The sequence below is a fragment of the Prinia subflava genome, chromosome 1 (genome assembly GCF_021018805.1).
Source record: "Prinia subflava isolate CZ2003 ecotype Zambia chromosome 1, Cam_Psub_1.2, whole genome shotgun sequence".
NCBI classification, from domain to species: Eukaryota; Metazoa; Chordata; class Aves; order Passeriformes; family Cisticolidae; genus Prinia; species Prinia subflava.
Window position 1 is genome coordinate 26,191,312 of NC_086247.1, and position 13,488 is coordinate 26,204,799.

At 34.9% G+C, this 13,488-nt stretch overlaps 1 protein-coding gene across 1 annotated transcript in view; it reads left to right on the forward strand.

Annotated features, from left to right (window-relative positions):
• MMP16 (matrix metallopeptidase 16) overlaps positions 1–13,488 on the forward strand; it is a 179,237-nt gene that overhangs the window by 112,578 nt on the left and 53,171 nt on the right. Inside the window, exon 5 of the mRNA XM_063391591.1 lies at positions 11,954–12,115. Within this exon, the coding sequence (XP_063247661.1) occupies positions 11,954–12,115 (162 nt within the window). The remainder of the gene's footprint in view (positions 1–11,953; positions 12,116–13,488) is intronic.

Consider the following 13,488-nt stretch of genomic DNA (forward strand, 5'->3'; position numbering starts at 1 on the left):
ATACTCCTGCCTTAATCTTTCGTCCTTTAAAAAAAAAAGTTTAGCAGATTTTGAGTACTGAATCTGAGAGAGCTTCATATAATTCTTACATGTTTCAGAAATTTTTAGAGAATGGGGGGGAAAAGAAAATAATTACATATTCCAATGCTTTTTATTTTTATTCTCTATGCATTTTATAAGTGTTTACCATCAGCCTACCAAAAGGCAATATTTCTTTAAAATGTATGGTACAAACTAATAGTAGTGCTAATAATAGAGAAACTGCCTTATGAGCTATGAGATTTCACACCATAGACTGAATTTCAGGTTATTGAAAGATTATTTGCCATGGAGAGCTTGTGAAAAGCCATATCTCAAACATGTTGAGTTAAAAAAAAAAAACAAAGGGAATAATCTTTTTATTTTTGAAAATAAGTCAAAAACGGTTTAAAACTTTTAAGTTTAAACAATCAGCTAATGAATGAAAACCTTGAATTTTTTTTTTCTTTTTTTTCCTTTTTTTTCTTTTTTTTCTTTTTTTTCGATTTTTTTCCTTTCCCTTTTTGGTCTCCTAGTAGCAGTAATATAGGAAAGAGGCATTAGCCTTGAACCAAAAATTCTCCCTTTAGACAGAAAATGACATTTCAGTCATTTAAAGCAAGTATCAGGCTTAGCATTCCAACTCCCATGTGACCCAGGGTTACTCAAATCTCTATTTGTTGCTAGGGCCATTTAATGGAGACTTTTTCTTCAAAATAGCAGATTTAGGAAATACCAAAGATGCTCTGTAGAATATTATTGCTGTATTGCCATTTCATTTCCCATGTCTTTTTAGGGGCAAACAGACTCTGAAAAATCATGTTGCCAATTAATATGGATGTTGTCATGGTTTCCTGAGAGAATGAGACAGGAATTTTACAGTAATTACATATTTAATTACATATTTATTTATTAAACAGAAATGTAATGGAAATTGAAAAAGTAGAAAGATGTAGATAACCCTATAATATAAGATAATACTATATCTGAATTTTAAGAACAGTATATAATTAACTAATTAAAGATTTTCTATATTATTAGCATACTCAAGTCTATAATTTATGCTTTTCCTGACAATTCTTCACTTCAAAATGCCAAAACCATATGTTATCCAGGCCAAAATTGTTTTAAGCTATATTTAGACTTCTTCCTAACTGTTTGGGTTCCAAAAAGTGCTGAACAGGTAACACCAATAGCTGGAAACATATACAGCTAAAACTTTAGGTCTTTAAAAAAGGCGAAAGCAGAAAAATAATAATAAAAAAGATAAGTTAGAAGAACAACTTTTTTGTGCGAAATAACTTTTGGTTGGTTGTGGATTTTTTTTTTTTTTTTTTTTTTTTTTTTTTTTTTTTTTTTTTTTTTTTTTTTTTTTAAGGTTTAAGTCTCTCCCTCAAGTCAACCTGGGTTCTTCCCAGGGCACTTCCTCGGTTTGCACATATATCACTTAAGTTCATATCCTGTACTTCTGCAATTAATGTTTTGCCAGTGACTTAAAAGACCTAAGTCAAAAGCCAGAAGACTTGAGGGGGTGGAATTAATCTGACCATATGCTGATGTTTATAGCTGAGTTAATCTCATGGAGTCCCTTTAGAGTTATAGGAGAGATACATTGCCTTCCTGGGTAACATTTGTTGCATCCTGAAGTAGGTGTCTAAAATAAACTAGATGAGTGAATGTTCTGAAATACCTGTTTCTCATCTCTTGCTGTGAGAGGTGCAGGTAGAGACATTTGTGCTACAGTGTTGAGTAGCTAGTTAACTTCCATTAATGATGTTGGATCGTGCCATTTCAGATTAGAGGAGAACTGTAGTGATATGAACGTCAGAACAGCAACAACAAATGGGGTCAGAAGAAATCTGACCCAGAGGTGGCTGTTTTGGGAGCAGGTCAGTATGGCAGTCAGAAAGGGCAGTTGCAGGCATAGCCTGTTCCCTGCCCCTCAGTATGGCAAGACAAACTCTGGTATTGGTCTGAATTTCATAATTCACAAGTGGGCTGCACCTCTGAAATTTTGAATGCGTAGTTGGTAGTATGGTAATGTGTAAACATACTTTTAATTTCCCATTTCTAAGAATCATACAGAGCACCTTTCTTGGGATGCAGTTTAGAAATTGATGCTATGTTAGTATGAGGAAATGGGATTACCACTGAGTATTCAGGATGCTGAAGACCCAGTAGTGACATGGAATTAATGTTATTAGCTGTGCTCCAGCTAGCAGTGCTAGCAGAAGCAGCAAAAGTAGTAGGGTCTGAGCTTCAGGAAGAGTTAGCAACTAAAATACATGTATAATCAACAGTCACTCCTTATTTGTTTTTTGTATTTAATGATCACTTGTGACACTGGCAGGGCTGGCCATAGTGGCTTGCAGAGTGCAGAGATGTGGTCTCAGCCTTCCTGAGTGTGGGATGTGGCACATCAGCTGAGGAAAATTGTGGCCCCAATGACTCTGTGTTCAGATCTCTGCTTTCCCAGTGGAAAGCTCTGTTCTGAGAGGCATCAAGCATGGAACCTCTGGCATTGTCCCTTCTTCCTGCTGGGGCCAACTGCTGTTGCACCAGGCTGTGGAGATTTCCTCACGTCCTCATTGAAGACCAAAAGCTGGGTAGTTGTAAAAGTCAAGTCCTTTATTGCATTGCTAAATCAAGTCTCACAAAGGCAGAGGTTGTTACAGTCTGTGCCAGTTCAGAAAGCCTTCTAACAGAGTCCCTAAGTCCCAAACATAAGCAACAGCATCTTCATCCGTAGTAGCCACAGAAGCAACAGCAACGGTGCCATTTGTGACTGTTCTGTGAGCGAGCTAGCATTGTGAAAGCAATACATTTTATTCTATTTTTGGCCAATCAGGTTAAAACATGAATTTGCTACATTCTTCCTGGACCTATCCTAAGCTAAGATTGACGTGCAAAGGCAAACACAAATTCTTACACAAATTCTACCCAAATTCTACATTTATAATTCTGTCTGTTCCATCTAGAAATGTGTAGCATTGTTTTTATTATGTCTGGAACTTAACTATCTTTGCAAAAGGCAATGCCACTGAACTTTAAACTGGGTATTAGGTCTTTTTCTTACTAACTAATCCAGTCTCTTATTTGCTAAGGAACTTTAAAAATCCTCTACTTATTTAAAACTAAACTTGCATTTCTACCTCATGTCTGTGTGGATTTATGTATCTTTATGTATTTTAGTTTCTCTGAAGGTTTTAACTCAGTTCCTCACATCTTTGAATACCCCTGGGCCTTAGTGGATGGGGCCCAGGGGGATTTGTACCCCGACACCAGGCTGGGGTCCTGCTGAGCTCCCAATTCAGAGAAGGGGAAGTGGTAGGATTGACTTCTGCCCTGGCCTACAATATCATGTCCAATCTCTCCTGAACTTTGCCAGGGACAATGAGCTCCTGCCTTCATCTTCCTATCTAAGCAAATTCTTGCATAGTCTTCCTTCTGCTGGGAGGCCCAGGAGTATGGCTTGGCTGCCTGACCATCTTGTCCTCTGCAGCATCCTTTGCTCTGCCCTCTGCAATCTGTCATCCTGGAGGCTGCCCTGCCATGGCAGGGGCTCATTCACCTCCGTGCCAACAAGTGCCAAGAGTCACTAGTGCAAACTGACCATATTCCCCAAGTTCTAGAGAGGCTTACAGTGGTCCCTCTAGCTAGAGGAGCATACAGCTGTACGGATATAGAATCCTAGGATCTTAGCAGCAGATTCTCCCACAGATCAGAGCATTTGGTATGAGTAAATTTTAACATAGTAAGACCTAAGTAGCAGATTTGTCTTTCTTTCACTTTCTCTGTATGCACGATCCCCAGTTTGAAGTTGTCTCAATTTAAAATATGGTGCACACTTGGATCAGGTTTCCCTTTGAAGTCTGCAGACTTCTTAGTAAACTTGTCTTCTTTTCAGATCAGAGAACTTTTAATGATTTTTTTCTTCTAATCACTTTGCCAATTAGGATTCAAAATTCCCACTTCTTTTTATCACCAGTTTAATGAAAAAGACCCAAACCCTGGACAAATCCATCCTGACATTTTTTTTCTTAACGTGAACTAAGAAAGCAAAGTAACAGTGAAGGAAAAATTGTTCATATAAAAACTTTATGTATATATACAAACCACTATGTCACTGTTTTAAACTCTCAAAGTCCTGTGTCTTTGTTAAGATACAATGGTACTCTAATAATAACAACCTGGTTTTGGTGGGTTTAATGTGAGCTAATTTAAAGGATATTTTAATTATTCTCAGTAGTTTACTGGTACAGGGTGAAAAATTTATTAAACAAAAATTTAGCCTACACAAGATTTACACATAAATTAAATTCTGTGTGCATTCTATTGTGGGGATTTCAGTGATCTCTAGGACCCGTTCAGATTTCTAAAAGGTGGTGAGATGCTAGAAAAGATTGCCCAGAGGAACTATGGATGCCCCCTCCCTGGGAGTGTTTAAGGCCAGGCTGGATAGGACTCTGAGCAAGCTGGTCCAGTAGAAGCTGTCCCTGCCCATGGCAGGAGGGTTGGAACTGAGTGGTCTTCAAGGTCCCTTCCAACCCAAACCATTCTATGCTTCTGTGGTTCCTGTCCCATGACAGATTACATCTATTGTGAATATTTGCATTATGACTTTGACCTTCCTCCTAGCATTTATAAATATTTCTTCATAGGAGGACACACAGAACATAGGGGTAAATTAATAAAAATAAAACAAAAGAAGCCACCATGTTAAAAAATCTGCACTTTAGCTGAGTGTCTTAGACACAAACCCTACATGTTTTTTTGTCAAAGCAAGGGTTCCGTTTTAGTACGGCCTCATCCACAATTAAGGTTCTCTTGCATTTATTCTCACCCAAAGTGTCACTTAGGAGTGGTAAAAATATGTACATTCCTTTCACATGAATGACTCAAAGGATCCAGACCATGGAGGATAGCTGAGAACTGTGTGATACATGCTCTTCTCATGTACATATCCAAATCTTAAATCCCAGCATATGTTCATTTTCACAGCCTTCCAAAGCAATTTTAAGTCCTTCTCCAGCTTATTTTTCCTACTAAAAAATAAAAACAGAAACAAAGAAAAGACAGGAAAGAGTATAAATAGATAAGGCTGTTACAGTATTTGCTGCATTTGTATTATGAAGACCTTTTCTAGCAAAATGCAAAATTCCATTAAAATTCAAATTTATTTAAGATAGTTATCATCTGAAGACAACTATGAAAACACCTAAAATGTTTTTTTTTTCATTCTGTTAATCAATATGGCTTTATTAGTAGTAGAATTAAAATGCCATTTGAGAATAATATACAAATTCAGTAGTGGACCTGAGTGATTAAGAAATTGACCCCAGGAGCTAGAGAGTCAACATAAATGTCGTAATTTGTTGAGTTCACTAGGTTTCCTGTCAAAGCAGGGTTTCCTCAAAGCATGAAATAAAGCTGTAAGCATTATATTTTCAGAAGGAACACATACCATCACATTGAAGCAAGCTCTCAGTTCTTCTCTGCCTCCCCTAGGATCATCTCTAGCTGCTTCCCTTGTCTCTCTTTGGGGAAGTTGGTATTGGTTCACTAGTCAGAATGGTTTGCAAATTTTTTCAGTACTAGTGATTGAAACTGTGAGAAAAAGTGTAAATATTCTTATATCTGTGCTTTTTATAGAAAGAAATATAAAAATAAAGTAATTAATTCCACCCATTTCAAGCAATTTACTAAAAGTTGTAGAATATGGTTGGTAACAGATCTAAGTAGTCAGAAATTCTTGTCTTTTGCATGTCTTTGCCTTCTAAAGTACAAGCTGATAAGTGTTATAAAAGAAGGTGGGCTCCCAACTTCTTCTAAATTATGCCCAAAATATGCAAACTCAAATGTTCTCATCATATCTCATCAACGATGTGAGTCACCTGAGCACAGCCTTGCTCTGTAGTAATGTGCTCTTGTCAAATTTCAATCAAGCAATTTAAAATTTCACACTAATTTGTTATTCTTTTTAAAATAGAGTAGTTTATCAAAAAATACACATATATGTGTTGGTATTCTAAATTGTAGACAGTGTAATTAGTACAGACTTTGTATATAATAAACTGTCTGTACCTCCCATTCTGTCTGCATATATATCTATGTACACATCTCTATATATATCACTAAGACCACCGGAAAGGAACTTACTGTGCATTTTATGTATTAATAGAGTCAAAGTAAACATTTTAATGCCACTGTAATTTGTCACAATGAAAAAGCCTAAATTTATAGATATATTATTGGAAAATGATTGTTTAAAATACAGTGTGTAGAAAATATACTAAATTAATACAAAAAGTGGGTATGCTCTATATGATATGTTTTTTATTTTAAATGACAAAACATTAGTTTTGTTCTTCATTTTTCAAAGGTGCTCTATCCATCTTTTAGCAAAACTCTCTTTCCAAAATAAATATCAGGCTACCAAATTTTAGTGCCAGTGGCAGAAGCCTGAGATAATGTAAAGTAACTATATATGATTTCTTAGACTGGAAAATGTAGCATCTTTGTTTGGGTAAGAGTATTCCTGTGATTTATATTTAGGTCCATGTATACTCTCACTATAGCATATATATTCATATATGGTGCTTATGTAAGTGCATACATAATGTATGTGCTCAGTTCTGCTGTATTGTAATAAAGTCAGAGAGTGAAAGAATCTTCTTTTATGACTGACTGTTGAAATAGCATCTTCAAAATTCTGTCCTGTCTGGAAAGGATAATAATAACAAAGATAAAACTTTTTTTTTACTTTTCTGTTTTTTCTCTCTCCTTTTTTTTTTTTCCTTTTTCTTTCTTTCTTTCTTTCTTTCTTTCTTTCTTTCTTTCTTTCTTTCTTTCTTTCTTTCTTTCTTTCTTTCTTTCTTTCTTTCTTTCTTTCTTTCTTTCTTTCTTTCTTTGTTCTTTCTTTCTTTCTTTCTTTCTTTCTTTCTTTCTTTCTTTCTTTCTTTCTTTCTTTCTTTCTTTCTTTCTTTCTTTCTTTCTTTCTTTCTTTCTTTCCTTCCTTCCTTCTTTCTTTCTTTCCCATTTTTTTCTTCTTGTATGCTCTATAGAGTAAGACTTACTCTACAGTTTGTAGTATTTCAGCTGTTTGGATGCGTCAGGTGGTACAAACGAACAGAATAATTAAAATGAGAATTCTGCATACATCTAACAGAATGCAATGAGTATTTTGTGTATGTGTAATATTTCTGATTAATTGTAAGGTTGCCTTTGAGATACTATCTTTTTAATAGTAGGACTATAAGAGAAGTCTTGTGCAGATTTAAATTTCAATTTGATATGAATTTAATTAGAAAATATCTATCTACATCATGAAAAATGAAATAAAATAGTCTAAGGAAGAAAGAGTGTATGTCTATGTATAAAATACCTTTGTATTTTTACAGTTTGTAATTTGAAACAGTTTCTAGAGTTTTTTTCTTTTCCTTGGGATAGAAAAGTCTTCAAAATTGAGATCACATGTTAAGCCATTAAGTTATTGCTTTTATAAATTGAACTCACATACCATTTGAAATGGAAATTAATATCTTCAGAACTAGATTTTCTTAATAGCTTACTGAGGACAAACATATTAGCTTTGATTATCTGTAGATGTGAAAAACAGTGTCTATATTAGCTACAGGGAAACACTTCCCCATACAACATGCTCCACACTGTTGGCTGTTGAATATTTGATATATTAATACATATTTATATTCTGGAGTTTGGGCAGTGTTTGTAAAGTCAGGCAGATTTTGTGCCTAAAATAGTTTATAGCCTCAGAGAAAAGTGTCAGTATAAAAATAATAATTTTACCTTAGTTCTTTACACAGTATTTTTTTTTCTTCATTTGTGAAATCAAACTTGAGATAAAAAAAAAAATCACAAACTTTTTGAGCTTACAGCCATTCTATTCCAAATCTCCATACTAATAGGGAACACAAGAATAGAGACACACAAGTTTTGGACTTAGGAATTTTTTTCCCAGTATTTTTCTACTACTCAATAGATATACAACTGAGACTATCACAGTGAATATTCACCATTTTATATCCTTCAGTGGCAACTTTTGTTTTAAAATTCATTGTAGTTGGTCAATATGCATTTTAACCCTTTTAAACCTCGTGATGGTGTTCATTTTGCCATGTGGACTGAAATATGTCCTACTTGGATAATATATACTGAAATATAGAATGATTTGGGTCTCTTTCCTTCAATGGCAGCTGTTAATGTAAATCACCCCGATATCAATAGCATAGCAAAGCTAGCCTGAGCTCATTTGTTCTTCCACTTCTTCAACTTATTCTGAGCACTGACCAAGGAATTGAAGGTGGGCTGCCATTGACCTTGCAGTCACAAATAAACTTCTGGGCAGCCTTGAGAAAAAGAGCAAGACTTACAGAAAGTTGTCCTTCTCTACTCTCAGGAGCTTTTTGAAGTAACTGAGGTACTCAGGGCAAGTCTGCTCCCTAAAGCAAAGAGGCACTGAATAATTGTTGCCTAATTAAAGAAATCTAATCATATGCAAAGCAAAAGGGATGGAAACTAAGATAGTAATAAGGCCCTACCTGTACTGGGCCCTGACAGCTCATCTTGGGCTGGTTTAAACCTAAGATTCGATTGCACTAAGTTATTTGGGTCAGTTTAAATTCAGGATGCCCTGGAGACAATCATGACTCTTGATGGAAATTGTTATGAATAATGGGGCTATTTGGCTACAAGTAGAAAATATGTTCCCTGTTAAATCATTGTTACCCCAGGCAAGAATATTATTCTCCCAGCTCTTTCCTTTGACCTTCTCCCTTCCCCCTTATTCATTTGCTGAAGGGCTGTTCTGCCTTTGCCACACTTAATGAGTCCCCTGATGGTTATAAGTTGCATTGCATGAGGTGGAAATAAAGACTAAATCCAGAGGGACAGTCAGACACTGAACGTAATGTTTGGGGGGTTTTGGTTGGTTGGTTTTGGTTTGCTTTGGTTTGTTGGTTTGTTTTGTTTTGTTTTTTCTCTTCACATCATCTCCCCTTTCCAAAAGACAAAAGGAGAAGCAGCCAGCCCCTGAATAGTATCTTTTGTCTGACATGGTCCCACTGTCACTTAGTGCTACTTTAGGAGTGCTCTACCATATGCTCATTATCTGTGATTCTGGAAGGAAGATACGCCAGTAGCTAAAAGTGGGTTTTATTTATTTCCCTGCTACTATGTGTTTCACATCTTTCAGATCAACATGGAACAAAATGTAGAAATTGCTGGAAATCTGTAAGGGCACTCAATAAGGACTGAAAACCAAAGGATTAAGTGATTATTCATGTATTGAATAACTGGCAGAAATAGAAGCAGTAGAGTCTTCCAAGACTGTTGATTAACTGTGGTTTCTTGAAATTTTAGAAATTAAAACTAATTAACTTCTCAGACTTCCTGCCTCAAGGAGTAGAGGTAAAACATGTAGAAAACTGTTTCATTTACTGATAGTAATGAGCCTAATGATAGTGGTAGAATAAATACTCTTAATTCAAAACTATTTGAAAATAATTCAGTAAACAATATGGCAAACTTGTTAGTGCATTTTTTAATATGACTTAGTTAATATTCTTAATTATGATGTAGGATGCATGGGTATAGGAGGGAACTTTGCTTTCAGAAGGTCTGAAAAGCAAAAGACAGTTGCTTCTTAAATATTCAAGTTAATACCAGGGAAAGAAATTTTGCATTCTAATAAACCTAGTTTAGAACTTTTACAAAACTCAGAAAAGAACTGAAAAATAGTGTGAGACTTTTCATCATAGTATGAAAGCTGTAGTACAGTAACATGCTCTTCTCTTCTGTCTTTCCATCTTAAACCTATGATTATTTAAAGTTACATTAATTATTCCATTATAAGTGCAGAATGAAAACTTTTACAAAGTTCCTTCAGTGCATCATTTCCTATGCTGATGTTAGCTACAGAAGCTGTGGATTATTCATATGAGATGATGTCAAGATCAGCTTTGTCTGCATGTAGAAGACCAGATTCAGATATCAAGAGCATTTGTCACCAGGACAGTCAGGCTTATCAAACCTATTGACACAGCACACTGAGATTCTGCTTTACTATAAAAAGAGCTGCATCTAAGAAAAATATTGTCATAAAACATTTCATCTGGAAATCATATAACTATAAATGATAGGATAAACTTCTCATTTCTAAAAGCACATTATGTCACATTAATTTTTGAAATATGTGATTTTTTTGCACAGTTATATTGAATAGAAGATCAAGAAAATTCAGTTGTCATATTTTCAAATTAAGAATCAGAACTTATGAGAAGACTCTGTGAACTAAGCCTATAGTTTTACTTGAGTCTGTTTTCATGATTTCATTCAAACATTTATTTTATAGACATGCATGGCTTCATACATCATGAAGGCATCTAGCGTTTCCTCTTTCAGATGTACTTTGGATAAAGTTTATTTTATTGTATCAACAAGAGGAAATGTTTGAGAAATTGAAATACTTACAACTATATCCTCATAGTTCTGTAATGTATATACGTGTAATTTTGTTGTTGATGCAATTTAATATTATTACTACTGACATTTCAAAAGTACTTCCAGATCAAGTTCCAGCAGTGGAAAATAACTGTCTATCCCCAAAGAATCTACAGATTATAAGATAACTGTTAAGGTTGAGCATTTTTTTCATATTCACAACCAATATATGACTATTAGGCCACAGCAAAGGCCTTTCATTATTGATACTTCTCTTCCAACAAGAAACGACTTACTATAGGTGACATCAGTTTCACTTGAGTTCAGCATTTAAAAATTAGGTGGTCAGCATAAGCTGCTGATCTCGAGTACTTCTCTTGCCAGTACGACAGGATCACACTTCTGGAGGATGGTTCTGCCCGTCCCTAGGTGGTGAAATTAGCTGTATTCTGAGTGTGACCCATTTTCAGACAACTGGAATCTTTCTCCTGGTCTAAAACATTTTTCCAAAGTCTCATTTTGTGACTGGTTAAGTACGACAGAATCTGTATGAAAGACTCACAGAAAAAAATGCAGAACAAGATCTTAGATGAGCAAAAATAGACAAAATTAATACCATAGAGGTCCAGCTCTGAAACTTTTTTCAGAGAAGGTCCCATTGGCTTTGATTGGGTTTTGCTTCAGAAGAGCGCCATAGTTCTACTGCCAAATCTTCCAGTTGTAGCTGATACTCTGTAATAAAAATAAGAAGATACTTTTGAGAAGAGAATAACAAAAACATTAAATTGGTCTATAGCATGAGTACATGATTTTGGGATTTCTCTTTCATCCTACAAAAATTAAAAAAGCTCTAATATTTAAAAAAATATTATTGTTATTACAAGGATTTACACAGTGGAATTTATTAGGAGATCTATTTTCCTCATTAGGATTTCAGTTATGGTGATTCAGGAATGGACAACATCTACATGCAGTCAGCAGGGGTCTGATTACAAGTGTTTGGATGACTAAGTGCTCTGTGGGGTTTGTCCTAAAAGGGTCATCTTCAGTTTGTGAAGTTTACCAAACACAGCCAAGATATTTGGCTATTGGAACTATGTCTTGATGAAAGCATTTTTAGTTGGGGTCATGGCAACATCAACTTCAAGTCACAAATTGCACATAGCTAGACATGAGCTATGACACTTGAACCCTACACTTACCATGTGTATCAATTAGAAAGGTTTATGTTTATGATGACTGTAAGAGTACCATAGATTACAGCATAATGGTTTCCTTGTCTGAAAAAAAGGGAGAAAACTGCCTTTTCTGCCATGTTATCCTTGATATCCTTGATGATCCATTAATTACTTCTCATTACCTTGTGAAACTCAAATGCAGTGAAAAATCTTGCAAGCGCAGTGTCCTCCATGTGTGTTATTCTTTTTCTAGCTATGTGGATTCAAAGGTCTTTTTCCTTTCTTTCTCTTCACAGGAAATGATCTCTTCCTAGTTGCAGTGCATGAACTTGGACATGCTCTGGGCTTGGAGCACTCTAATGACCCCACTGCAATCATGGCTCCATTTTACCAATACATGGAAACAGACAACTTCAAACTACCTAATGACGATTTGCAGGGCATCCAGAAGATATACGGTATGTCATGTTCTCAGCAGACAGCACAAGCTTTTTTGGTTTAGAATACCTTTGAGGTCTTCCTGTCCATATTACCACTCCAAAGAGTTCATTAGTGTGGACTTCACCAGGTCTTATGCCAGAGTCTCTGTGTGAGTAAAACATCCAAAGATTTTGAGCACACTATTACTTTGTTTCTCATTGTTCACAACTTATATACAAATATGCACATCTGGAATAGTAATTTTAAATGTTTTAATAATCCATAAAGAAATTTCATGCAAAATGATTCCAAATTATGAAAATTTTAAGAAGTGCAGTCCTTTAACTATAATGAGATTATTTACACAGGTGTCCAAGCTCATGTAACTAGATTAATTGATTTCTTCTCAGTTTATCAATTATAATACAGAAAATTTCCTTCAAAATCTGAGGTCCTGAAAGCATCCTTCCTTTTGATAAATCTAACAAATTATTCTCAAAATAATGTAATCACCAGTCCCTACAGAGGATAAAGAAGACACTACTTTAAATTTGTTAATTTAGGTTTTTTATGGCCTGATATAAAATACTTGTGATGCAAATAAATTTGCATTTAACAAGGCAATTGAATTTTTTTTAAAAAAGTGAAAACAAAATCATGATTATGGGTTGAATGTAACACTAACTCCCATATTACTATGCCTTAAATTTCAAAAGACATAGTTTTAGTTTTGGTTTTAATGACTTTGATTCTGTTGCTATATGTTAGTCTTTTTTTTTTTCTTTAAAGATATGTTTTATTTTTAGAGTTTAAAATTCTGTTGTATCTCTGTGTTAATGCTCTGTATCCAGTGCATATAATTTGATATTTCCTTGCTTAATATTTCTTACTTAAATCTGCATTGGATTAATTCTGTACTCTCAGTTTTTCCTGTTTAAAGTTTGTCATGTTTATGTTGAATATTGTGAGGGCCATACCTTCTTTATCTTTCCTACTAGAAAGGACAATTATGATCATGTAGAATTACTGTGCTGCTATACTAGAAATCTGCAGACTCCATGGTGTAATAGTGGCAAGAATTTTAAAATATCATATTCACAAGCACAGATATATATTTTCATAAAGCATAAATAGCAATTTCCGAATGATTGGCTGATCAAGTTTTGTTTGGTTGGGTTTTTTTCCTGTGTGATTAGCTGGAAGGAAGGTTGTTTCTCATGACCTCATGAGTTGGTAGTCTAGACTTCAGGGCTAGACAAGGATACTTTGCTGAAAACTAGCTGCTAAGCTCAAACAGCTGTAGGCTATACATTAAGAGAAATGTGTTACCCCTGGGAAGTAATATCTGACATCACCACCAAATGGCATAAAAAAATCTTTGATTTGGGGTTAAAAACTTTCCAACATGAGC